Genomic DNA, 25,792 nt, shown 5'->3' with positions numbered 1-25,792 from the left:
TTCACTCAGTTATTCACGCAGTTATTTGTCAGTTACTTTTAACTACAGTTCTCCATTTAAACATGAGTGTACAAACCATAATTTCACTGGCACTGTTGACATCGACATTGGGAAATGCCAGTGATGAGCAAAAGCTTGAAGACTTAATGGACAACTTTTCGCCAGTCACAGCAAAGGTCAGCCGAGACTTTGAGAGTCGTTTTACTTTTCAACAGAAGTAGAAATGCTTAAATGTATGTTTGTGCAACAATATTCTGGTAAAACATGTAGTTTTGTTATCCTTGTATTGATATGATCGTATACAACAACAACAACAACTTTTGGGAAAAAATGACATGTATTTGTTACAGTCAGAAAAATATGTTGTACATAGTACAAAAGCCAATATAACCTTAGGTTTTCTATGATAAACATAAAGATTTATATATTGCAATTTACTCGAGTGAAAAGAAAGAAGTTGTAATATGACTAACTAACTTTTTAGTTTACCTTTATCTTTTAACTGGGGGGAGAGGAGAGAGACGAGGATCACTTACAACCATGATAAGAAAAACATTATTTTAAATTATTAAAAATTGTATAGTCCAAGTTTGACCACGGGTTCTTTCAGTTTTTCCATTTGTTCTTTTTCACAGGAAGCTGACCTGTAGCCTCTAAGTACTTATGGATAAGTTCCTCTTGTGTTCCTGGTAAACAGGGCTGGTATCGACAGTATTCCATAGTGTACTCTCCTTTACCCTAAAAAGAATAAAAATGTAAATATGAATTACCTTAAAAACAATAATAAATACATTTTAAAAATGTTTAATCTACCTCTGTGCAAGAGCGAAGCTCAGAGGCATAACCAAACATATCATTTAGAGGAACCTGTGAAAATCATATGTTGTATCCATCAACTTGTCAACTCATGAGGTGAATATGTAAATACAGAAATTTAACTGAACATACATCAGCATACAAAGTGAAGTATCCTTCAGCCCCGTCCTGTCCTGAGATGACCCCATGTCGCCGGTTAATTCCAGAGATGACCGTGCCCTGAAACTCTTGTGGAGCCACTATTTCTACTGCCATGATGGGCTCAAGGATGACTGCATTGGCCTTCTCCATTGCTGTAGGGAAACAAGCATTTCTAGTCAACCATGACGCCACAAACCTAGTGACAATAATACAAAACAAGTCCTTGGTACCTTGTTTTAAAGCCCCTTCTGCAGCACGAATAAAGGATATCTCATTGGAATCAACCATGTGGTGGGCTCCATCCTCCAAGATGAATCGTAATCCAGAGATTTTATGTCCGCTCAGAGGCCCCTTTTCACAAGAGTCTCTGAAACCCTGTGGGGAGGCAGAAGGTCAGTGTCAAGGCTACTCCAAGTCATGTCAAAACACTAGTGATCTACCTTCTCCACAGCAGGAACAAACTGCTTCGGCACATTGGTTCCAACTGTCTGATCTTCAAACTCCAGCTTGGTGAAATGCTCAGACTCCAAAGGTTCAAGGACCCCGATAACTTTGCCATACTGCCCTGAGCCACCAGTCTGCTTCTTATGGGTGAAGTCAAATCTACAGAAAAATGACAAAGGCCACATTAGATCACACAAATGATGTCCAGGCCTGTTGTTTCAGACAGAAATGTAATCTAAACCATAAACACGCCCGTTAAGTTACAAGGTGTGTGTCTCTTTAAAAATGGGCAGGGCTTTAAGTCCAGGAAGTGGGAAGCACATTTCTACATGCATAAGAAGCAGCTGACAGAGGAAGGCCGGTAAAGTTTCCATTAAACAACAGGATCAGGTCAAAATAATGTTGCTTTAAAGTAAATGTTTGCTTTGTGTATTCAACAGTTTGCTTATATTTATTCAAACCGTCTGAGTCAAGTTTCTTCGATTCCAACCTACAGCACTTTCCTTGTGTAGGACCTTCCTTATGGTCAAAGTCCTTTCCACATGAAGGCTCCAATATTGTTCGATAATGCGCGCTTGCTTTTTGTTCAACAGCTCATTGTGGAGGCTGAGGCAGTGGAGGAAGTGATGGAGACTGGAGAGCTAAATCCTAATCACTACCCAGTTAGGAGGGCTGCCAATGCAGTGCAGCACTACATTAACACCCAGTATGGCTCCCCATTTAAAGTGTTTATGGTCGAGAAGGTCCACAGTGGATATGCAGAGGTAAATGGAGCTCTACACACTATGTAATGTTAATTTTGCATGCATGCATTTACTTTGATACATATCTTTCAGGATATCAACAACACTGGAAGAAAGTATCAGTTGGAGATCTCAGTTCAAGAGATGCTCGGTAATGTAAGTACTGGTATTCTGAGTTTTACATTTCACAACACTTACACAGTATTTTAATGTTGTTTTCAAGAGTCCAATGAAATTAGTTGTGCTGTTTATATAAATATTACTTCAAATATATAAATCAAAAGCCCAGAACTTGAGAAAAAATGTCAGACGGATTGGGTGGGTCACATTTTAAAGAAGCCTTGCACTATGTTGCGTCTTTGTCGCTATGGTGCAACACTGACTCATTTATTACCAAAGGTACATCGTTTTGACCACACCTTTGACAGACTCAGACTGACCTAGCAATCATTTAGTATGTGGTCGTTTACTTTATCTTGTGCCCATTCATTCTCTTTTTAGAGCACCCACAAATGCTCGGCAGAGGTGTTATTTCCAAAGGGAGATGGTTCACCTGAAGTCAATGTGTCGTGTGAGGAGCTTGAAACACTTAATACAACCAAAGATGATGAGGCTTTTTATGAAAAACTGAAGACAAGCCAGAACATGCTGATGGCACAGTACTTGCCTGGTCTGCATTTGTCTTTTATAATGTTTGAAATATCAAGTGATGCCATTAGATTTCAAATAGGGGTTTTCCAATATACTGCCATATAAATCTGTCTGCTTTCCTAACTAGATAGTCATGGTCACATAGAGCCAGACATGAAGCCTCTCCGGCACCTGGGGATTGTGGCTTCTAGCTTCATCATGCTGAAGGAATCCACAGAACAGACACTATATAACATGGCTCAGGTCGGCAATGTCACACAACTGGTATGTTATCATTTTATCACATTAAACTTTACTTTTTTTTGTGTTTCTTCTCGTGTGCCTTTGTATTGCAATACACAACTATCATTACAAACAAAACTGTATTGTTTGGCAAGTGGTTGACTTTTACCATGTATATTTTATGCTTTCTAATGTAGGCCACAGAGACAGATGAGTTGAAGTTTGACTATTTCATACTACTTCATGATATGGTGTCACAGGTAAACAACTCGTTCAGTTTACATTTTTGCGAGTGTTATTCTGTTTGAGTTTTCATCTGCTGAACTTTTGGGTCACCACTACAGGAAATTATCCGTTGGAAACTGCAGATCAGCTGGTCTCCTCTGGAGGGAGTTAAAGTACAGCAGATGGAAAAAATGCCCCACTGCCATGAATGTAAAAAAACACCAAACACAGATTAAAATTGCAGCGAAATAATTCTGTTTTTAAAATGATTGTGGATGTCTTGTGATGGCACATATAAATTCCTGTTTGAACTGAGTGATAATGTACTTACGTCACAGGGCCGGTGATCGTCTCTCTGAATGCTACTTTAGGCTTCCCCATCACACACGGACAATTATACTCCCGTTCCATCCTCTGAAACATGAAACCTACCATCAGACTATTACAGCTCAATAGTATAAAGTGTCTTATGATGATATTACCTGGGAGTAAATCTCTAAATGCAGCTCCCCCATGCCTGAAATAATAGTTTCTTTACTCTCTGTATCAAAATGCACTCTAAACGTAGGGTCTTCTCTGGTGAAACGGTTGATGCCTTTGGAGAATTTATCCATGTCATTCTATTACAGAGTGAAAAAGAGGTTATTTGGTGTTCTAGGTTTTTGCTGTTGGTTTAAAAGTGGTAAAAGTAAATAACTAGACCTTGTTGATTGGTTTCATGGCCATAGAGATAACAGGTTCTGGGACATGAATTGATTCCTGTTGGACATAAATATTTTTCATAAATTGCAAGAAACAGACATAAAGCTATAAAACCCTAAAATAGAATAAAAGGACCACAGCACGCATTTACCATTGAAAGGTTTGCGCTGGTCTTGGATGTAAAAGTGTCTCCGCTCGCACAGTCAATGCCAAAGAGAGCACAAATATCACCTGCATAGACCTCATCAACATCCTAGGGAAAAAAAAAGAAAACAAAGCAGGATTTGGCAAAATAATTTCTGTATTTAAATAGTAAATTGTAAATAGGGCTGGTTGATGGTATGAAAATGATAATCAATTATAATTATAATCTGATCCCCAATTTATACAACTCAAGGCTCAAACGCACTTTTCCTCACCCATGTTCATAAATTGAGACAAAACTGAAATAGTTATCCAAGCTCTACAGTTTTGGAAAATATATTTTTGGCATACTGCCCACCCAGTAAGTTGCATGTGGTATGAGTCATGAGATTGTCGGAAACTGATGTCAAGATTCTTACATCACGTTCATACTCATAAAAGAGGAACCACAAATGTGCTAAGCTAATGTAAAAAGGCAGTTTGCCAAAATTGGTAGCGTTGGATCCTCACCTCCATCTGGTCAGCATGTAGTCGCACTAACCGCTGCACTCTGACTTTTTTGCTGGTGCGAGTGTTGTAGATGTATTCCCCCTTCTTCAGACAGCCTTGGTACACACGTACATAAGTTAGCTGGCCAAACCGTCCGGCCTAAATTTTAAGAAAAAAAAAGAAAAACAAAACATCATAACTAAAATGTCAGGAAAACTGAAAAATAAACTATACAACTCCATTACCTCAAGTTTGAAAGCCAGACCCACAAAGGCATTAGCAGAATCTCTTGCAGGGCTCATTAAAATTTTTGATTTCTCACTTGAGTCTCTAAAACACAAAAAACATGTTTACAATAATAAATAGAAATTGGCTATAACATGCTATTCAGTTAACACTTAATACTTACTCGTCATTGAGAAGGGCATAGTTGTTCACTTCAGTTGGATTTGGCAGATAATCTAACACAGCATCTAATAGAGGTTGTACACCTTTATTTTTTAGTGCTGTTCCCACCAACACAGGGGTGAAAAGACGCTGCACTGTGGCCCTGCGAATAGCTGCCTAAAAAGTAAAAGAAAAAGATAAAAAGTAGTCTTATTATTCATATCACATGAAATGTCACAGTGCAATACTAGAATTATGAAAATAAGAATGAGCCAATTATAAATTTGGTAATACTCAACATTGGAAAGGTTACAAAACTTCCTCTCATACACAAACCTTTAAGTCATTGTTGGTTGGCGTCTGTTCTTCAAGAAACATTTCTCCCAATATTTCATCCGCATTAGCCACACACTCCACAAGTTCCTGCCTTCGCTCCTCAGCCTCAACACGAAAATCAGTTGGAATTTCATCATAACGGATAAACTGACTGTAGAAAGAATTAAAGATTTTCCAAATGTCAGATCAAAATCTTACAGATATGAACTGTTCAAAAAAGAATCCTCACCCAAAAGGTCCATCAAAATACATGCTTCGCTCCTCAATGAGGTCTATAATACCCTTGATATTTCCCTCAAGACCCATGGGGATGTTCAAAAAAGCAGCATTGTGATTAAGCTTTGTCCTGGAAAGAATATGAAGAAATTACTTAATGGTGCATAAAGTTGTTTTTGAAATTATTTTTTATTACAACGTTTGCACGTACCTCATCTGTTGCAGGGCTCGGTATGGATTGGAACCCGTTCGGTCAAGCTTGTTAATAAATGTGAGGAAAGGGACATTGTAGCGTTTCATCTGTCTATTGACAGTCATGGTCTGACACTGCACTCCTCCGACAGCACACAGAACCAACACCGCTCCATCCAGCACCCGAAGAGCTCGCTCCACCTCAATGGTGAAGTCAACATGACCTTAAAACAAAAAGGTTATAACGTCTGAATTCGTCACAATCATTGTTTTACACACACATTGACTGAATAAGTATTTTTTTAAGTGACGTGTTAGAAAAAGCAATGCGGTGAGAGCATGAGTTAGATACCTGGTGTGTCAATTATGTTGATGTTGTAACCTTTCCACTCCGTGTATGTAGCAGCAGATTGGATTGTGATGCCTCTCTGTTTCTCCAGTTCCATTGAGTCCATGGTGGCTCCAACACCATCTTTTCCTTTGACCTAAAGAAAATAACAGAAAAAAACAAGCCATTGCCTTCACTTCAATACTGCTCTTGGCATCCAAAACATACAAAAAATAAAAACAAAAAAAACATTACCTCATGAATCTCTGCTATTCTGCCAGTGTAATAGAGGACGCGCTCTGTAAGTGTGGTCTTTCCAGAATCAATGTGCGCGGAAATCCCAATATTTCTGATGTTGTCATTGCAAAGCACACTAGATGAACATGACCGATAGTTGACAATGAGAACCTGGAAAAGAACAATTAGTACAGTACATGACAGCGGACAGTGACACTACTAAGGGCAGAGGCGGAGGAACATGGTTACGAAAGACATGAGCCTACCTTTTTCAAAGAGCCACTCCATTTAGATGACAGATGACGACTCGCCAATGCAAGGCTAGCTTTAAGGACTCTCATCTTCCAGTTACTTTTACACACCGTGTCCTTGCGTTTTTACTATTTACACAACCCGGGTGAATGTCACGCCAGACCCCCGCTGCCGGCACGAACCTACTTCCGGGTTTTGGACGGGATGCAATTTAGTCCAAATAACATTAAAGCGAAAGCAGCCTGCAAGACAAACCTAACATGACCCGAACCCATTACGTTTCATTCGTGAATTATTATCAAAATAGCTTGTGCTTTGATGGGGAACACAAGGGAATGTTTTCATACCCTCAAAATAGGGATCCGAACCTTTTTTCACTGGATCCCCCAGTTCCCACATGTTTTTAACTGGATTTCCTAATAATAAGGATAATTTAAGATAAGTGTAGACTTCAGACACACCACCCAAAAAACATATTTTTTAAACATTCGTCTTCACAATCAACCTACTGGTATATTCAATAAATAATATAATAATATATTCAATAAACTGCGTTCACATTGTAGAATGTGATGATGAGATTACACCTTGAAACACTTTCCCCACTGATGGCATTGGACTTGGATGGCATGAAATAGCAACAAGGAAAATTCACAAATGTTGAACCTAAACATTTCTCTTAGTGGCTAGACCTAAGAAATCATTGTATTACAACAAAATCTGCATTTTTAGGCCCGAGCGCCACAAGCTGGCGAGAGGCCTATTAATCTCGTAAGGCCGTGCGCACGAAATCGAGCGCGAAGCGCTCGCCCACCTCCAAACACTCACTAACGCACTCCTTCACTCATGCACGCCCCGTGCATACTAATTAGTAGTAGGAAAATGGAACATTACCGTTGTAAACGGGCGAAGCCCGTGCAAAAGTGCGCACTAAACGAGCACTTTCCATATAAAGCACTCATTTGCCCTAAGTAGCTCACGAATACGTTCCCCATCTCTTGCATGTTCCATGCATATAAGCATGTAATGCAAAAATTGAACATTACTGTATAGAGGGCCAAAAATGCAAAGTGGGCGGAGCCCACTCAAAATTAACGAAAGTACCCGTCAGTGACCAGGGACCCACACCATGAGGTAGGAAAGCGCGAGCACTTTCCGAAAATGTATAGTTTATGATATTTGAAAAATGGGAAACATTGTTTTCGCATCAGAATATTATTCTTTCTTCTTTCTTTCTTCTCAGGACCAACCCCCCTATTTTTCACCCAGTGAACATTGACGAAAAGTCACAAAAATTTGCACACCTCTAAAAATCGTGCCTCTCTACATTCTGGCTATTTCCCTTTTGTAAAATAAAAAAAATTGGTGCGTCAGCGCCCCCAAATGTACCAAAAATGCATTGAGAGATAGGAAATGACCCAAAAAAAATCTGATCGTAGAATCATGAAATTTGGCGCAGAGGTAGATGGTGACAAGAGAAGTAAAAAATATTATTACGGCAATGCCGTCCACCCGACCAAATGTCGGCCATATTGGTTCAAAAATGGCTAAGCAGGACGTCGTACTTTTACGAACTCCTCCCAGGGCGTTGGCTCTAAAAAGCTGAAATTTGGTGAAAATGCTACTGAGGAGTGGGACATCAAAATTTATTCAAATTACATTGATACCTGTCACGGTCTCTGTGCGGCGAAGCCGCAAACTTTAGCTAGAATTTCAGAAATCTCCCAAATTTAACATTTCTGCCGTTTGCGCAGATAAAGTCCGAATTGCGTCAAATTAGAATCAGTTGTTAAACTCTTTGCGCTAAACGTACTTGAAGTGAAATAAATTAATTTGGCGCCACAGCGCCCCCTACAGATTTAATATGGAGGTTAAATGTTTAGTTTTGAGAAATTTTATGAAATTTGACACACAACTCAATTTTGGCACCCCCATCAAAAAAGTCAATGAGACCCATGTCATAATTGTTATGGTTTTGTCGTAGCGATGATCGAAACCTCCCATGTTATTCCAATGGGGAAATCGCCAGAACATGTTTACGCTTTAGACTTTCATGAACTCCTCTTAGGGCGTTAGCCCTATTAACCTGAAATTTGGTGAGACTCATCTTCAGGGGTGGACCGTCAATTCACATTTTTATTCAAAGAGTCACGGTGTCTGTGCGGCAAAGCCGCACATTTTGCCAAGAATTCAAAATAAAATAGCTTTTTGATGGTAAAACAAAGGGGAGAAGATGTGACAGCGTCACAGATTCAGCAGTAGGCGTAATAAAAGGACAATTGGCTCTTGCGGCGTGGCGGCGGTGTGGCGGCGGCGTAGCGAGGGCCGATCATTGCCGCTTGCGGCTATATTTTATTATTATTATTATTAGCCCCCTGTTATTAATAGGATGTAGGCCTGGTAATAGTAGTACTGGTAGTAGTAGCAGTACTAGTAGTAGTAGTAGTCATAGTAGTAGTAATAGTAGAAGTAGTAATAGTAGAAGTAGTAGTAGTAGTAGTAATAATAGTAGTAGTAGTAGTTGTAGGCCCTCAGACAATTTTTTGTTGGACCTAAAGCCTTCTGCTGAAGTGGCCCAAACTATGCAGTACCTTTTACTATGTATTGCATATGTATATGTACCCTTGCGACTTCAATAACATCACATTACATTGTGATACAAACCTTATGGAGTAATGCTCCAAGACTACAGTTTTATTCAATAACAAATCTGTGTGAAATGCACTCATCTGATTCACTCACTGTATTTATGCATGTATTTATATGTCTTAATACGTGCATGGCCAACGGTGAAAAAGGTTTGGACACCCCTGTGTTAAAGTATTGCTGTTATTGGCTCACACATCTTGTAGACCAGCCCATATTTTGACAGTGTTTCCTCTTTTTGATGCTGCTGCTAAAAGACCACAAGGAGCACCGTTGCACAAAACTGTACGAACAAGCAGGGCAAGCGCATCCAAAATGCTTTCCTCATTCTACGTAACATGCTGCTAAGGTAAGGTGAGTTTTCTATAAAACTACATTTCATTGAACTATATATTATTAATGTTTCATTTTTTAAATTCTGTGTTCAATAGTTCAGCTGATTTGTTATTAAAAAAAGGTTTAAATACACCCAGGCTACTGTAGATCAAATAATAGTCTGTATGTAATATGAAGGTATTATGCCTACAATTAATTCAGTGTAGTTCACCAAAGTAAATAGACCATTGTGTCCATACTGTGTTGTTGTTCTTGGCCGATGATACAATTCTAGAATAATTTATTGAACTGCATTTCACAAGTGTGCTCATGTCAGCGTGAGTTGTTCTTTCCACTGTGATTCTTCCTGTCGCTGTCTCATTTCCTTTCTTCAGCCCCTGACTATTTAAATACACACTATGTTTAATGTGGCATACCTACACGTATAAAGGGCCCCGAAACTATAAAAAGTGACAGCATAAACTATGAAGGTTATTTTGTGTTTTTATAATGATTTCTCAAATCGTTATAAAACAAATCGATTTGTTGTTTTGTTTTTTTACATTGAATCTAGTCAAAATATTAATTGTATATAAATACGATTATTTATTTATTTTAATTCGATGCAAAAAAAAAATGTTGATGCAAAAAAGTTAAATTTGATGTTTAAAAAATCCAATGTAAAAAAAAAATCGATGTAAAAAAAGAAATAAATAAAAAGGATGTCAAAAATAAAATTCGATGTCAAAAAAATTCGATGTAAAAAAAAAAAAACAATCCGGAATAAAAACACAACATAACCTTCATAATAAACATCTAGTATAACTTTTCTGATTTTAAAAGCCCATATATTCTAACACTACTTCAATCTGGGCCGTTCCCTGTGCATGTTGTTAATCATTACACCACGAAGAATAGGAAGGATTACTTCGTGGAACATACTGTTTTATTAGATTATGTCAATATTAGACACTGTATTACAATATTGTTGCGTTTGTTTCCCTTCCAGTTCATGAAGACACCGCATGTTCAAGTTCAACATTTCCCTGACGTTTGAAGAAACAGCTGTGACAAAAAAACATTACAATATTTATGACCTACAACAGTTTAAGCCACAGTCAAGTTTCAACAACGCTCAAAAGTCCCACGAAGGGCGTGTCCGAGGCGTGATTACTACTACGGAATGCGGGATGGGTCAAACTCCCTCAGAGCTCTCTCATTGCACGAGAAGAGCAACATGGAAAACCAGCGACGCGGCGCTACGCCTCGGATTCTGCACGTTTATTAGGAGCAAAGCGAAACGACACGACGAAGACGCGCAACGATATCCGATGAAAAACAAAGCGCTGTCATGTTTGGGAAGGAGAAAGAGAGACTCGAGTTGGGCCGAAGTCGGGTTGGACCACGTCAAAGGTGCTGAGGAACCCGCAGAGGAGCGACAACAAACGCGGCGCGGCGGCGAACACCGAGTTGGAAAGTTACCGAGGGACGAGTTCGTGGCTGAGGCTGAGGGAAGCACATCCACCCGCGGGTCCAGCAACGCACACCGAGGCCTCTACGACACGAGAGATAGAATTCCCACCGCTCAACAACGTGCAGTGAACCGAGAAGAAGAAGAAGAAGCCGCCGCCGCCGCTGGCTCATCCGATGCGTCAGGTTTGGAAACGCGCATTAGCGGAGAAGTCGGTGTCGTGCGCTGCGCAGAGAACAATGCCGCACTTCTCTCGATCGGGGCCATGGAAAATTGTAATTCGCCGGCTGTGCGTGAGGGTCTGACGGGGACCGGTCCGTCTGAGAGGGGCTTGTTTGTGCACACTGAGCGCACTCGGGCCGGTGGAGCGTCGGTGGAGCTCGCGATGACCAAATCTGACTGTGGTGTTGCGGTGGCGTGCCTTGCTCCGGCGGCGCGGGACAAAAAGTATCCACCCGAAACGGAAAACAAAGCGGACAGTGGCCAAAGTCATGATCAAAGTTCACCGGGAGGACAGTGGTTTCCAGGGACAATACCAAAACTTGTCATCACCAAATACTCGGGCCCTAGCTGTTCCCCGGATGAAGCTAACATGCACCTCAGCAGCGGGCCCTGTCTGGAGTCGCAGCCCGATTATGAGTCCCCCTGCTCGGACAGTGGCTGTGGAGGCTCCCCTGCCCTGATGCGCTCCCCGAGGAAGCTGTCGAACTCGTCCTCCTTTGGCCTGTCCTCTGCCTCTTCGTTTGAGGAGTCTGAGGATGACTTCACAGGGAGTGACATTGAGTCCAGCCTGTCTCCAGGACGCAACTCCTCTCTGTGCAGCCCTGAAGATGGATCAACTGTAAGTATTCGTAACACTTTATCAAACATCTCAGATTTGCACATAAACAAATCAAAAGTCTGTGAAGGCAACCTGGCACAAGACTTGTTGCATGTAAATACAGAACAGAACGGGTCAAAGAAAGCATTGTACACCAAATTAATTTCCAATTTGTAACTTCTTATTACTCAAGTATGTAATAAATTGAGTTAGTCTTCTGGTTCCTCTTAACTTTACTTCGCTGCTTATCTACAACACTAATTACAGTGTTGTGTGCTGGTCTGCATGCCTGAGTTATGTGTCAGGTCATTAGAGTGGCCAGTTCAGCGTGATTCACAGATTGTCTATACTTTGTTACTGTATGTGTGTTTGTCTCTTCCAAAAAAGGATGCAATTTAAGGTTTCCAAATTGGAAGTTGTGGTGCTTCTCTTCAGGTGACTCATGTGAGGCTTTGAAATGAATGAATGTCCTTGCTCACAGTCCTTCTCTTGTCTGTGTGAATTCTGAAAATCGGAATGTCCCACAGTGTCCATGTCTGCTTTTGGAGGTGACCTAATAACGTTTGACTTTAGGACTTTGCTCATGCAGCAAACAGACACTCCTGGTAGTTGTTTACACGTTTATGAAGGGCCAGTGTCCTGTAACGTCTGATAAGAGTTGGTTTGGTCTGTAATTCGCACCCAGTAATGTAATTTAAAGGCATTTTATAAGGGTGTGTGGTAGGCTGTTGTTCTTAGTACTGAAAGCAGAGGCACAGTGTCTTCTAGCCAAACCAGTTCCCCGTGAATGAGAGTGACGTGAGTAGATACTTGCTCACACATGCATATTGAAACACTCATGAGGCCACCATACCTCATTTTACAGAGTTCACTTTGTGTCATGAAAAACTGGTTTCTTGGCAACATCCCTACTATTAATGTCTTTTTGATATGCAACAAATGCTGTCAAAGTAACCTGCTCATTTGATATAAACAAACACACATACAATAAGATGTAGTCTGCATGATTTAGAATAGATTTCATATATATAATGGCACACACATCATTCTGTTTAAGACCCCTGTTGTTTATTCTGTACAGTCCCATGCATCACTCTTACACAATGTGTCTTTAGTCAGTGCAACATGATGTCATGCTAATGACACAACGATTGTGTTTTAACGATTCAGAGTTTGTATTTCGTTACAGTGCCTTGTCTACTTCGTAAGTGAGCGGTGCTGAGAATAATGATCTCTCGAGAGTGTGTAGAACAGGATGTGGTTTGAATTATAAAGCAAGTGAAAGTGCTGAAGCTTTGACATTACCTGAAAACACCGTGAATTACACAAATGTGCTGGAGTTGTCAATAGCGTTTGTCTGACTTGTTCTACATTGTCTGCATACACTGTTGTAGATTACAACGTACTGTGGAATTTGTCAAGTTGACTAAAAGAAAGGAGTGTGAGTGTGTCCCTGCCCCCATGCCGTGTGTCTGTCATGAATATGGCATCAGATGGCTCAGTGTGGAGCTCAGGATGGGCCCTGTGGGGTTTAGGAGATGTGAGACACGGGGACAAAGGTGATGGTAAGACAAGGATGAGACAGCCTGAAATAAATGCTTTTGTGGCTTCAGGAAGTGTGATCTGGTGTTGTGCTGTCTAAGATATGTATATATGTAAAGAAGCATGTTTTGAAATTTCAAGTATTTATTTGCAACAACATTTTGGATTAATCTGACTGAGGGTAAGTTTCTAACTTCAAGTTGTTACTGTAATTTTTTCTTTAGTCAAACTGTCTCACTCTGTCAAACCATTGCTGTTGTCATGTGACTCATTAACTCTCAGACATTTTTCAGTCAGTATAAACCCTTTTAAAGTTTGTAAACGGATACATTCTAAATTACACTTTGAAGATAAAAGTAAATAATGTGATTTGAATGAGAAACTGGGATTAACCTCAGAATATCACCAACTATGAAAAAGAAGCGTTAAGCCCACAAAGGCTTTTCATTTTATTGCTGTGTCTTTTAAAGTGGACTCCACCTGGATTGTTGAGGTTCACTTAACTTAAACCAATACCATTTGAAGAAAAAGCAGGCTGGACGTTTACATTGCTTCACAGGTCATGTATGCACACTGACTTTGATGTCCAGTTGCACACAACATGGTTAGTTTGATTTTGTACTTCAAAAAGGAGTAGCTTGTTTCCACAATAACGGAAGCCTGAAGAATTTGATGCTTTGTGCAGTTGTAGACTTTCTGTCTTTACATTCACTTCTCGCTCATCCATTCATAAAACAGTTTTGTTGTGACAGATCGATATTACAGCTGTGGCAAGAATGCAACTGAAGTGCACAGGGAGAGGCCACATGTAAACATGACTTAAGAGGGCTGGGCAGGCAATTGGTGTCGTTATGAATATGTACAAGTTTTACAGTGGCCCTGTACTTTATTACCATTATTTAATGACTGTGCCTTAGACTTAGAAAACATTTATTGATCCACCAGGGAAATATCTTCTATTATCCAGTCCCTTTCTTTTTGTGTTGTGGAAAATAATGATTTGCATGTACTATGTATTATTCAAGTATGGTTCAGCAATGGCCAATGTAGATATTGATGTTGGCTTTCCCACTGAATGTAATTTGAGCATATTTTACAGTATTCTATCATTAAATATACAGACACATACTTGAATCTAGCTCTACAAGATAAATCACAAATTGGTTGCAAATAGCCGATTGCAAAAGCCGTAATCATAAAATAGTGGGCCTATGATGTACTAAACTTGTAAATATGTTCTGACATGCAGGTGATTCTTGCATTGGTATAAACGGCAAGAAAATAGTTTCAGTCGCAAATGTGCATGGGCATGTTTAAAAGTCTTGATTTTGAAGATCAAAAATGCAACTGCAACCTAAATCACAATTACTGTTAGTTGTTTTTCTAAAATCACAACCCTATGTGGAACCTAAAAAACACTAAAATATTGTTCTGTTCTTCTCCGATTGCTTGCGTCAAAGGCTCTCTTGCACACTGTCCTTGTTCTGGTGTTTCCCAATGCAGATAACCAATACACACACACGCACACACGCACAGTACAGAGTCAGTATGGCTCTGTTCTACGACTCCCACATGGGTAGCTTTAGTAAATGTTTTATGAATGGGCTTTGTCATGCATTTCTGCACCTGGCCAAGGGGAGGACCTGGTCAATATCTACTGAGGTGTGTTTGATTCTCAAGGGAGCGTTTCTCTGGAATGGGTAAATACTCCACTGCTTGGATTTCAACTATTTAAAAAAAAAAAAAGCTTACTGTTCACAACCCACACTTTCAAAAATATTTGACATGTGTCATATCATATTTGCTTTTTCCAGAATAAGTCCTGGCAGAAGTTGAAGACCATGGTTCACTGGTCCCCTTTTGTTGTGTCCTTCAAGAAGCGTTACCCTTGGGTCCAGCTCGCTGGCCATGCAGGTATGCATAGACCTAACTACACACCTTCATTTTGCAAGTTCTTATTTATAGTTTGACTCTGTCTACTACAGGTAACTTCCAGGCAGGAGACTATGGTCGTGTCTTGAAACGATATTGTGAATGTGAGCAGCAGTGTTTACAGAAGCTCAAGGAGGATATCCTTCAACCATATGTTCCTGGGTATTATGGTGTGGTGAAGAAAGATGAACAGGAATATAACGTGATGGACGACCTCCTGGCTGATTTTGAATCCCCTTCAATCATGGACTGTAAAATGGGCTGCAGGTAAATTACCGGTAACTTTGACAGTCATTAAAACAAACCGGGTTCAGGATCATTTTTGGAAAAAAAATATTACAATCTTCTATTGTTTTTTGTCAGAACATATCTGGAAGAAGAGCTGTCAAAAGCAAGAGAGCGTCCACGTTTGAGGAAAGACATGTTTGAGAAGATGGTTGCTGTGGATCCGGAGGCTCCCTCTGAACAGGAGCGAGCCCAGCAGGGAGTCCTCAAACCCAGATACATGCAGTGGCGAGAGACTCTGAGCTCCACAGCCACGCTAGGCTTCCGCATTGACGGCATCAAGGTGAGAAGAAGCTCCATTTTAGCCTTTTAACAGAAATGTTTTGTGACATACCTCCACTTGGCTAGTTCTCTACTTTGAAGTCACAATATATCATTTTAATGTTAAGATTATAGTATGACGACCAAACAGTAAATCACGTTTAAGAGATCAACATTTGTATTTGAACTTTCTGAATGAAATCATTAAAATATATATATTTTTAATTAACATTTTTTTGAAGACAGATGGGATTGAAATGACTTATTTTTGCTTCTAAATTTCTTGCAATTATTTTACTAATCATTATTATTACTAACTGATTAATCCGATTAATCTGGACATACCTATTGTACCTAATGTTTCCATTTTAGATCATGGGTGATTCACTGATGGTCTTTTGTTTTGTTGCTGCTCCTTTTTTCATCTAAAGTGATTAGTTTGCATATATAATTCCATCAGAACTAAAAATATGACATATATTCACATATATGTCATATTTCCAGTCTGACAAGTCTGTGCAGTCAAATTACTATTGTCAAAAACTTGGCTCAAGTGTGGTATAAACAAGAGATTTTACATAACAAATAATAAGCTTATGACTCACAGAAAGCTGATGGAACCTGCAACACTAATTTCAAGAAGACGAAGAAGAAGGAGCAGGTGATGAAGTCTTTGGAGGACTTTGTCGAGGGAAACGCCCACATTTTGGTGTGTGTTTATGTTTCATCTTTATAGTGGATCCTTGTATAATATCACAAATATTTGAAATCCACCTGTGTTTTCGTCTGCATTTAAAACATTCATTGTTTATCTTTTTGTAGAAGCTCTACCTGCACCAATTAGAGGAGCTGAGATCAGTACTAGAACAATCGCAATTCTTTAAGACACATGAGGTGAAACACATTTTTACCCTTTTATGCCACAAAATATATAGTTTAAAAGAAATCATCGACAATTGGTCAACTGTATTGCTTGTTTTTCTGTGCCAGGTTGTGGGCAGCTCGTTACTGTTTGTACATGATGCGTCGGTGAAAGCTCGTGTGTGGATCATCGACTTCGGAAAGACTGTTCCTCTTCCAGAGCCACAGACCCTGGACCACAGGACGCCTTGGGTTGAGGGCAACAGGGAAGATGGCTACCTCTGGGGACTGGATAACCTTATTGATCTCTTTAGCACTATGCTTTCACCAACCGCTTCAGAGGAAAAGAACATTGATCTATCCAAGGAGAACTGATCCAACCAATTTTTCCTTAAAAGCTGGGGACAATCCAAAATATATCTTTTGTGACTTAAATTATATACGAAGCACAATGGGCACACTTTATATTGCTGACTGGAATTTGCCAAAGGACTTTTTTATTCTACTGGAGGTATAAACTTTATACATGCAGAGAAATATTGCCTAACCCCTGATTTTTGTTTGGGAACAAGAAAGCATTAGTCACCTCGGCTTAAGTGCGAAACACAAACGTAAGAGGAATTGTGTTTTTCCAGCGACCTTTAATGAACTTGTTGGTCATAAGCCACTTAAAACACTATAACATTGACAAGACCATGTGTTACCTAATATGTAAATACAGATTTATTTAATTATTTGGCTTATTTTAACTTGTTTGTACAATTTTCGTGCTGATCTATCATTTGTTTTAGATTCATTCCATTGCTGTGAACAGTTGTTTTTTTCATCCAAGTTCAATCAAGTTTAAAGAAAACAAAATATCACAAAGTATCTCTGCAGCTGTCATGTAAAGTGTTTTGATTTTTTGTTAATGCAGCTGTGTACAAATGACGAGATCTTGCCTTTGCTTTAAAAAACTGCACAGTGGATCTTGACAAAGCCATTGAACAAACAAGTAGTGCCTCTGTGGGTATTGTTTGCGAGCTTTCCCAGGTTTACACACAAACTAAAAGCACATTAATGGACAGAAATAGGCTTTTGATCAGTGTTTTTCTCTTTGCTGGGAATAAAACGGTGAAAAGTTTGTATTAATAGTGAATGAGCTGATTAAAGTCTGCATTCATCATGTGAAGTTTCATCTTTTGCATTAACTGGAAATGAAAACTGGAAAAAATACAATACAGAATTGTATCATGATTCATGAGTTTTAAGTGTACACCCTTTTTTCATTTCAAAAATAGAAACTTTTTAATACACAGGTTATAAATAGAACAGTCAGTATTGTATTGTATACTTTAAGCAGCAGCATAACACATTACACAATTTATATCCTTAATTTTTAGATTTAGCAATGCAGTCTCTCTTCTCTAAGGGAAATCCTACAATATCTATTAAGCTACAGGGTTATTGCTTCAGTGACCTTGTATGAAGCATCACTGCTTGGCCCAATAGCCCGGCCTCCACCCCTCCTTCAGGTAGAACATACTGGGTCCCATTGTTTTCCCTTTGGGGGTCCATCGTCCTGAGCTGATCATTGCTCTCAGCTATGCAGTCTAAACTCCATATCTGATAACGGAGGCTCTTGCCCTGCTTGGCCAATATGTAAACTTCTCTGGGCAGAGTGTTGCTTAGGGGACAAGGAGTGCCCGCAGTAGTAGGCAGGTAGAGCCAAGGCAGAGATGGGTCAGGCCGAACGTCCTGTTTATCAAGGCTCCCATGGTCCAATCCTAGAAGAACACCTAAATAAAAAATTGCATTTTTTAGCCATTAGGCTTTATGCGACAGGACAATGTAGTGTGAAATGGGAATGACATGCAGCAAATTGTCGAGAGCCGGATTGATGCTGCATCCCTGTCGTGTATGTGCTATTCACTAGACCACGGACAGCATCACACTCATGAGAGATGCACCAATACCAGACACTTACTACACGTACTCATCAATGTGGTACCGATACCACTTAACCATGCTGCATCTTATTTGACGCTCATGGCTCACCTCTCAGCTGCAGTAGAGAGCTCTGAGCAGAGATATGACCGGAAAGAGAGACCTCGACTTTCTGACAGACAAAATCCTCCAAATCAGATGAGACAGTCCGAAATGTTTTCAGAGTTCAACAATAATATCAGCGCAGTAGTTGTGTATATGATGGTAGCAGACCAACTTTGCTAAGGGGTGTTGACAATTGTTTGCTTGTGCGTGCATTGTGATTTAGGGTAAAACAATGATCTAAGCTTTTAAAACAGTTATAACATTGTCCCTAATGAATAATAAAGGCATGTCTAACGATGATTATATAATAGGCTATACACTACTATAGTATCAGTATCAGTGAGTACTCAAAATGTGCTCGGTTTGGGATGAGGTGGTATCGGTGCATCCCTTTGAGTATAACAATGAAATATAAGAGGACATAATCTCACTAACCTGATGCAACGGCCCAGTGTGCCTTGTGGCCACTTCGCTTACACGGTGCATGGTTAAAATCCTCATCATAGCTGTGTTTTAAGTCAAAGGTTGTTTTATTTTTGTATGACCGCTTATTCTATAGCTACCACACATCAAATTGTTTCAGAGCAGGATACGGTATGAGAACAGGTTGTCGATCCCACAGGTGTTTTATAATGGACAAGGCGTTGTTATCTCGTAAACCGCCTGACAGCAATTGAGCCCTGCAGCAGCAAATCTCCTCTGCCAACAGTGCCATATTTTGAGCTGAAATATGAGCAGATTGACTTGTTAGGAATATACGGGAAATAACAGTATCTGCATAGTACACTGCCTTAAGTTACCTGAAAACATTTCTCCCTGAGCAGTGTATGCACGGTTCAATGCAGTCTGTGTTACAGTTTCCATGTCAATATTCAACTGAGGCTGGCGGAGATGAGCAGCCATCCACAATGCCACCAAACCACACCTTAAAGGAACATTTAAAAATACACTCAAATAATCACAATACATAACACTGTACTGGAAAAATTGCATCATGTAATGGCTGAAAAACATAACAACGTACATTTTTATGATGCAAACACACTACTTGTTGATGCATCACATTAGTGGTTTTCGTACAGTAGGAACCCTTTTATGCACGTCCATACAGAGTAGGAATTAGAACTGGGGACTTTTTTAGCTGCTCTGTGACAGGTACTTTCTAGTCGGGCCAGGAACCTTTTGGTAAGACAAGCACATGTGCAATACTAAGCCTACTTTTGGGAACTATTTTTAATTCATTGTAAACCTGTTTGATCCACAAGAGAAATGACTTGGACATAGTAGCTACAAAATACAGTTGTAATCAAACATCAGAATAACTGAGTAATTGTGTATTAGCTGTGCATAGTTGAAGTGCTCAAAAGAAGTAGGAAGAAGGAACTGCACTTACTAGTAATTACATATACAATCAGTTAAAACCACTTAAAGCCCTTTTGGTGAGTCATAGCGAGCCAGGGGGACGTGGGTTTTATATATAGGGGCTTAGTTCTTGGAATCATCGTGTGTAAAAACATCTATTATGATGATTATGATGCATTTAGAACAACAAGATGAAGAACTCACTGTGGGCCATCTTGAATGAGGGAAGGCACGTAAGAGTTCACTAAAACCCACAGCAAATCAGTCCTGAAACTTGCAACAACAAAAAAGCACACACTAAATCAGACATAACACTCGTACAGTAAAAAAAAAAAACACAATTTCTGATGTTTTAATATGTAGTGACATGTACCTGGCCTCGCGCTGGCCGAGCAGCACGCGCGCCTCGGTGTAGTCCCCCTCCACCGGGGTCCTGCCGCTCGCTATGGTCTGATACAACTTTCTTTTCTGTGCGGGACCTGCAAGCGTCTGCGGACAACAGGCTGGCAGAGGAGGTGGCGGAGGGCAACGTCCATTCTGGGACATATCATTGAGCTCCTTTGAGTGTGAAACTGCAGGTAGGCCATAGGCTGTAGCCTGTATCGTTCAAGTTCGCTACACCTGTCACAAGACTAAAAAATTACTTCAAATATAAAATTATCATTGTACCATTAGCTCATGACCAAAAGTTCTCCACTCGCATCACGCCAGTTTTTTTACGGCGATAACTTAAAGGCGGAACTATATTCTCAGCCTGATAGCGCAATATCCCTACGCCTGAACCATTCCGCCTCTGAATCAGCCAATCAGGGGAGAGATTACTACAACAACATCAAACATGGCTGCTCCCGTGGACCGGCATGTTATCTCTCGAGCCGATAGAAAACGCTATGAAAATATGGATAACACGTGCATCACACACATTTCAGCGGTAGAAAAAGAGCAAACACAGCCACAGACTGTTGTCCGCTGGAGGAAGCTGGTGACTTGTGCTCGGAAGTGGATAGAAATCGATGGAATAGACCGCGCGTTAGCGGCAGCTGTTTGTGTACATGATGACGACTTCGCCAAACAAAACTATCCTACGTCTTCTGTGGCTTCTTCGGACGGAAATCTTTCTCATTTTCTGGAGAGTAACAAGCCAGCTACATGCTATAGACTTTCACCCTACATGCTATAGACGTTTCACCCTACATGCTATAGACGTTTCACCCTACATGCTATAGACGTTTCACCCTACATGCTATAGACGTTTCATTGACAAGAAACGAATTACTAGTGCTGAAAAGAAGGTGAATCTACCACATCTACTCTGCCACCTTCTCCCAAACGACTGAGATCTACCACAGATGTAAAGACAAAATCATCTAAAAAGTCAAGGGATGTACTTCCTGCAGTTTGCATCATTTGCAGAAGGTTGATCGCTGTATCAAAGAGGCTCACAAGACAAAGAAAGATAAATTGGTCCAAGCTGAAACTTTAACTGCTGGTGAGTAGATTATATATTGATTATTGCATGTGTGTTTTCTCTTGCTCGTGGTAAATAGGATTAATCACAGTGAAATAAGTTGGCCAAAATATACATAGATAAGATAATCCTTTATTGTCCCACATGGGGACATTTCATTGATGCAACGCAGGAAGATCCAGAGGTAGATACAGAAGAAAAGAACAGATCACTATAGGAATATGTGCCTAGTTTATTACATGTAGGTGTAGATGTAATGTACGTAAGACTGTATGATGATGTGAGTTGAATAAAAAGGCAATACAACTTTTGCGATTGTTTACTGATTGTGCTCACCCTTGATTGAAATTCTTTTACTTCTCCTTTACTGGGAAGTTTGGTCAAAGCAGCTGAATCAAGAGCAGATGAATCCATCCTGATGTTTACCAGAGGTAAAGATTGTGTTGCCATTGAAGGCACCTCTATCACAAGAGGTGTTACAAAGAATACTCAAGCTTTCCGACAAAGAAGACAAGTGATGAAAGGTAACATTTTGGTAATCAAATAAAATATATATATTTCCATATATTTAGATAAATTCATAATTTAATTGAAAATTATTGTAATGACTACACGATAATTTTAAAGACGTTTGAATCAAAGCAAATTTCTGTTTGTAGTGAGCTAGTATATTTCAATCACTGCATTTCCTTGCTTTATACAGGTGACCTAAAGTCTGGGAGTACGGCAGACATACAGCATTCTGTGACACTGTCATCCGGACACAACTGATTGAAAATCAGGAAATCCTCAGACTGAAGAAGCTCTTGTCCCTGTTCCAGAAATTCATCAAAAAACACCCTGGTCATGGAAGTTACCGGTAATTAAATTATTCTTATTGTTTATGAAAGAAAACAATAGAAGATCAGATAAACATCACAGCTATGTTTATTCATAAAATTTCATTCAAGATCAAACCAATCCAGTTAGCTACAGGAGTCTACATATTTCCATTCATTTTGTTTATTTATACAGGGAAAACCCAGTGAGAAAAGTGGTTACCCTGTTAAAACACAACACAAAATAAACAACAAACAATAGGATACTAAAACACAAAATAAAATAATAATTCTAAAACTAAAACACAAATAAAATAGTAATCTATCAATACTTATGAATTTCTATTCCTTGTCTAATTTTTACAGATCCGATCTTCTGAAGAAGAGGTTACAGCGAGACTTCCCACTGCTGAATTTACACAAACCACCAAGAAGAAACCTGAGTGAAATGGTTTCCACGGAGACGACAGGACTTCTCCACCAGGATTTTTCAACTGAAACTGATATGTCAGTTTCTGAGATGTCATGTAGTGATGGAGAAATGGTGCCAGAAAGTGGTAAAGATGCAGCACTGCGAGAGCTCTCAAGGACAGTTTACAGTGCAGGTGTATCACTGAAACAAGCGGTCAAGAGTGCCCCTAGTATGGATGAAACAAGCGGTCAAGAGTGCCCCTAGTATGGATGAAACAAGCGGTCAAGAGTGCCCCTAGTATGGATGAAACAAGCGGTCAAGAGTGCCCCTAGTATCACTGAAACAAGCGGTCAAGAGTGCCCCTAGTATCACTGAAACAAGCGGTCAAGAGTGCCCCTAGTATGGATGAAACAAGCGGTCAAGAGTGCCCCTAGTATCACTGAAACAAGCGGTCAAGAGTGCCCCTAGTATCACTGAAACAAGCGGTCAAGAGTGCCCCTAGTATCACTGAAACAAGCGGTCAAAAGTGCCCCTAGTATCACTGAAACAAGCGGTCAAAAGTGCCCCTAGTATGGATGTAAATTGGCCTCGTACATCAGAGGATCTAAATGTTTCCTCTGCCAGAAAGATTGTGCCAATTGAACTTTATAACTTACTAGCTTGGTGTGTAGGTGCTAGTGATAAATTGACATTGTCTAACATGGTAAATGTATCCGAGGAGGTTGATCTTTGTTTACTGTCAATTTGCCAAGATATATATTTGTCCTCAAAAGGTAAAAATCAAACCAGTGTTGTACTTACACATTTTGACATCAATCATACTTATATCATTCCTCTGTTTGTATGTATATCCTATTCTGCAGAAAGTTTGCCTTATACTAGATCGAAAGATACACATGTTAATTAGCCTGTTTATCACGATGTAAATACTGCTTTTATGATTGTAATTATTTGTTCATATTGAAAATACATTACATAAAATTATATCCGTTCTATAGAATAAAACTTTTACCAATAGCCTATGTTTTCTGTCTTCAAATGGGCAACTGGTGTTGAAAGGGTTAAAATACTACTTTTAGATTATGTTTTTATAGTGTAGTATGAATCAAGACTAGAGAATTTGTAATTGTTGAAGCATCAGTTGAATACTAAATGTGGAGTAAGAGTTTTCAAGTGCGTAACGATAACATGCAAAATTGTTAAAACTGTTTTTTTAACTTACGTTTGCACACAAACTAAAGCACCCAGAGTCTCACCACTTTACATCCTCCAAGAAAGTAGTAATGTCTCTGAGAAACTGAATTTCTGAAGTAATCAATCAAAGAATGAAAAAAATAAGAAGGTATGAAGATGGTTGTACAGCCCAATTTGTCACATATTTGGGTAAACTGGCAACTTCGACACCTATTTTCTCAAATACTGGCAGAAATCATGCGGAGAACTTTTTCCCCCAGCTCAAGTACATCTTTGAGATTGGAAAACCACTTTTGAAAAGTAGTCTTGATGTGGTGGAGCGAAATTCATTTTCTAGCCACATTCTGAGTTACAGCCTATGGCCTAAGGGGGGGAAATACATCAACTTCCTATTTTGAGCAAGTTGGGATGGCGCATTAGCTTAGCCTACTAGTTCGTAAAAGACTGGATTTGTGTCTAATGGTCAAGGAAGGGCAATTTAGTAAATATTTAGCATATCACGGTGTAGAAAATGTCTTGCGTACACTAATTTAGATTAAGACGCGTTGTTTTACTACCTTATTTGGTGTTCCGTCTTCTTCTTTTGCTCTAATGGCAGACTATAAACCAATGAAAAAGGTGTATGCCGCCACCTACTGTATTAAACTGGGATAACCAGATGTTCTGTTGTTAATGTTTAACGGTGTAATACCGCCACCCCCAGATGTAAATGACCACTACAGTCATCTATCAACATAATGGAGCGTGAAAGTTACAGGAAATTTCGGAGGACGAGAAAATATATATGTCTAGACTTGACTCTGAGATTGAGCCTAAGACGAGGCCTCCCTCTCAATTCGATATCTACGCACAAAGCCCCTACATAAACTTATTTATGGACATTTTTCTTCCTGATGTCATCACTTCTACGTCTCCAGGACCTGTGTTAATGGACATCATCTTGATGGTTTATCTTTATGTTGTCCACGACCTAAAAATAAATACATTAAAATGCATTGTGTTTTTGTTTTGTTTTATCTCTAACAGCCAAGTCCCTCTTTGAGTTGTTCAAAACCAAATACACAAAAAACATAGTTAATCCATGAATTATTGTGTTAATGTTAAACATTTATTTAGACTTGAAATAAAATGTATTACTGATCAGACGTTCATGACCATTTTTTCCACACATTCTTGGTAGTGCATGCAAGATGTCTTAAAATAAAACGTAACGGAAAACGTTCAGAACAACAACAAATTTAAAACATTTGCATTTCAATCCACTTCCGAGGGTGGCGGTAGTGCACTTTGCGTTCATCATTAAAAGAAGAACTGAAACATTAGAGTTGCCATGTCCGCTTTTTTATAGCGACTTTGGAATGTTTGTATTTTTGAAAGTAACGAGCCAAGTATTGACTGAAACACCTGCTACTTTAACAATAGTCAACCAATACTATTCACACACTGTTCACTTTCTGCACTATTTCCGACCATCTGTACATTTTTGTGTAAATATCTGTGTATATACTGAGACTAAGTTTTACGTTATTCTATTTGTAAATTCTTAATTTGTGCATGCCATGTTTGATTCTATGGATGTTGCTATTATTATTATTATTATTATTATCATCATTATTATTATTATATTCATTGTTTTATGTTGTACCTTAACGCTAAAACAAGTTCCTATGTTTGCAAACTGTGTTTAACGACAATGGCAACAAAGCTTTTCTGATTCTGTTAATTGCCGGTTAAAAGTCTTTATTGCAGTTTAATTCTGTGGAATATGTGCGTCCCAACAGTATTTTAGTGGTGCTCGGGCAGTCGAGACTGTTAATGCTCTTAAAGGCTGGTCCCAGTTGCTCCCTCT

General features: G+C 39.4%; 4 protein-coding genes across 9 annotated transcripts; 2 read left to right on the top strand and 2 right to left on the bottom strand.

Moving 5' to 3' along the window:
• The first annotated feature begins 5 nt into the window (after window positions 1-5).
• On the top strand, window positions 6-3,583 carry lxn (latexin). Of its 5 annotated transcripts, none has more exons than XM_072463961.1 (7): window positions 6-176; window positions 1,995-2,165; window positions 2,238-2,300; window positions 2,646-2,814; window positions 2,923-3,059; window positions 3,215-3,277; window positions 3,362-3,583. In XM_072463961.1, the coding sequence occupies exons 1-7, from the start codon at window positions 63-65 to the stop codon at window positions 3,476-3,478; spliced, it is 834 nt and encodes a 277-aa protein (XP_072320062.1). In that variant the 5' UTR covers window positions 6-62; the 3' UTR covers window positions 3,479-3,583. The 5 variants fall into 5 exon arrangements, with proteins under 5 accessions (XP_072320062.1, XP_072320072.1, XP_072320082.1 ...); XM_072463971.1 differs by lacking the exon at window positions 6-176 and adding an exon at window positions 1,673-1,791; XM_072463981.1 differs by lacking the exon at window positions 6-176 and adding an exon at window positions 1,689-1,813.
• Window positions 605-6,760, bottom strand: gfm1 (G elongation factor, mitochondrial 1). The gene is made up of 18 exons (XM_072463949.1): window positions 6,540-6,760; window positions 6,292-6,444; window positions 6,061-6,193; window positions 5,728-5,932; window positions 5,530-5,646; window positions 5,301-5,451; window positions 4,987-5,141; window positions 4,823-4,907; window positions 4,599-4,736; window positions 4,096-4,197; window positions 3,945-4,001; window positions 3,725-3,862; window positions 3,574-3,656; window positions 1,398-1,560; window positions 1,188-1,332; window positions 949-1,109; window positions 814-867; window positions 605-738 (listed from the first exon to the last, which is right to left on the bottom strand). The coding sequence occupies exons 1-18, from the start codon at window positions 6,612-6,614 to the stop codon at window positions 607-609; spliced, it is 2,247 nt and encodes a 748-aa protein (XP_072320050.1). The 5' UTR covers window positions 6,615-6,760; the 3' UTR covers window positions 605-606.
• A 3,857-nt stretch (window positions 6,761-10,617) lies between these two features.
• On the top strand, window positions 10,618-17,825 carry itpkcb (inositol-trisphosphate 3-kinase Cb). The gene is made up of 7 exons (XM_072464108.1): window positions 10,618-11,798; window positions 15,134-15,233; window positions 15,305-15,518; window positions 15,615-15,819; window positions 16,405-16,506; window positions 16,620-16,691; window positions 16,788-17,825. Exons 1-7 carry the CDS (start codon window positions 10,677-10,679, stop codon window positions 17,031-17,033), a joined length of 2,061 nt encoding a protein of 686 aa, XP_072320209.1. The 5' UTR covers window positions 10,618-10,676; the 3' UTR covers window positions 17,034-17,825.
• A 123-nt stretch (window positions 17,826-17,948) lies between these two features.
• actmap (actin maturation protease) lies at window positions 17,949-20,624 on the bottom strand. Of its 2 annotated transcripts, XM_072464110.1 has the most exons (6): window positions 20,425-20,624; window positions 20,256-20,324; window positions 19,490-19,614; window positions 19,283-19,412; window positions 19,125-19,195; window positions 17,957-18,436 (listed from the first exon to the last, which is right to left on the bottom strand). In XM_072464110.1, exons 1-6 carry the CDS (start codon window positions 20,595-20,597, stop codon window positions 18,102-18,104), a joined length of 903 nt encoding a protein of 300 aa, XP_072320211.1. In that variant the 5' UTR covers window positions 20,598-20,624; the 3' UTR covers window positions 17,957-18,101. The 2 variants fall into 2 exon arrangements, with proteins under 2 accessions (XP_072320213.1, XP_072320211.1); XM_072464112.1 differs by lacking the exon at window positions 20,256-20,324 and having other exon boundaries at window positions 17,949-18,436.
• Window positions 20,625-25,792: the final 5,168 nt, after the last annotated feature.

The sequence above is a fragment of the Eucyclogobius newberryi genome, unplaced genomic scaffold (assembly GCF_026437365.1).
Source record: "Eucyclogobius newberryi isolate DKJ021-1_F unplaced genomic scaffold, fEucNew1.0.hap1 SCAF_10, whole genome shotgun sequence".
NCBI lineage: Eukaryota > Metazoa > Chordata > Actinopteri > Gobiiformes > Gobiidae > Eucyclogobius > Eucyclogobius newberryi.
Note: the sequence above shows the minus strand (reverse complement) of the source record. Positions and strands in the feature narration are given on the sequence as shown.

Bases quoted from the DNA above. Each gene is read 5' to 3' on its own strand.
- lxn (XM_072463961.1), top strand. From the start codon at position 63: ATGAGTGTACAAACCATAATTTCACTGGCACTGTTGACATCGACATTG. The intron at 2,166-2,237 runs GTAAATGGAGCT...CATATCTTTCAG, and splicing joins TCCACAGTGGATATGCAGAG to GATATCAACAACACTGGAAG. The intron at 2,301-2,645 runs GTAAGTACTGGT...TTCTCTTTTTAG, and splicing joins TTCAAGAGATGCTCGGTAAT to AGCACCCACAAATGCTCGGC.
- gfm1 (XM_072463949.1), bottom strand. From the start codon at position 6,614: ATGAGAGTCCTTAAAGCTAGCCTTGCATTGGCGAGTCGTCATCTGTCA. The intron at 3,863-3,944 runs GTCTAGTTATTT...ACTCTGTAATAG, and splicing joins CCATGAAACCAATCAACAAG to AATGACATGGATAAATTCTC. The intron at 868-948 runs GTATGTTCAGTT...TGATTTTCACAG, and splicing joins ACTTCACTTTGTATGCTGAT to GTTCCTCTAAATGATATGTT.
- itpkcb (XM_072464108.1), top strand. From the start codon at position 10,677: ATGGGTCAAACTCCCTCAGAGCTCTCTCATTGCACGAGAAGAGCAACA. The intron at 15,519-15,614 runs GTAAATTACCGG...GTTTTTTGTCAG, and splicing joins GACTGTAAAATGGGCTGCAG to AACATATCTGGAAGAAGAGC. The intron at 16,692-16,787 runs GTGAAACACATT...TTTCTGTGCCAG, and splicing joins AATTCTTTAAGACACATGAG to GTTGTGGGCAGCTCGTTACT.
- actmap (XM_072464110.1), bottom strand. From the start codon at position 20,597: ATGTCCCAGAATGGACGTTGCCCTCCGCCACCTCCTCTGCCAGCCTGT. The intron at 20,325-20,424 runs GTACATGTCACT...TGTTGTTGCAAG, and splicing joins CTCGGCCAGCGCGAGGCCAG to TTTCAGGACTGATTTGCTGT. The intron at 19,413-19,489 runs GTAACTTAAGGC...CTCATATTTCAG, and splicing joins TCAGGGAGAAATGTTTTCAG to CTCAAAATATGGCACTGTTG.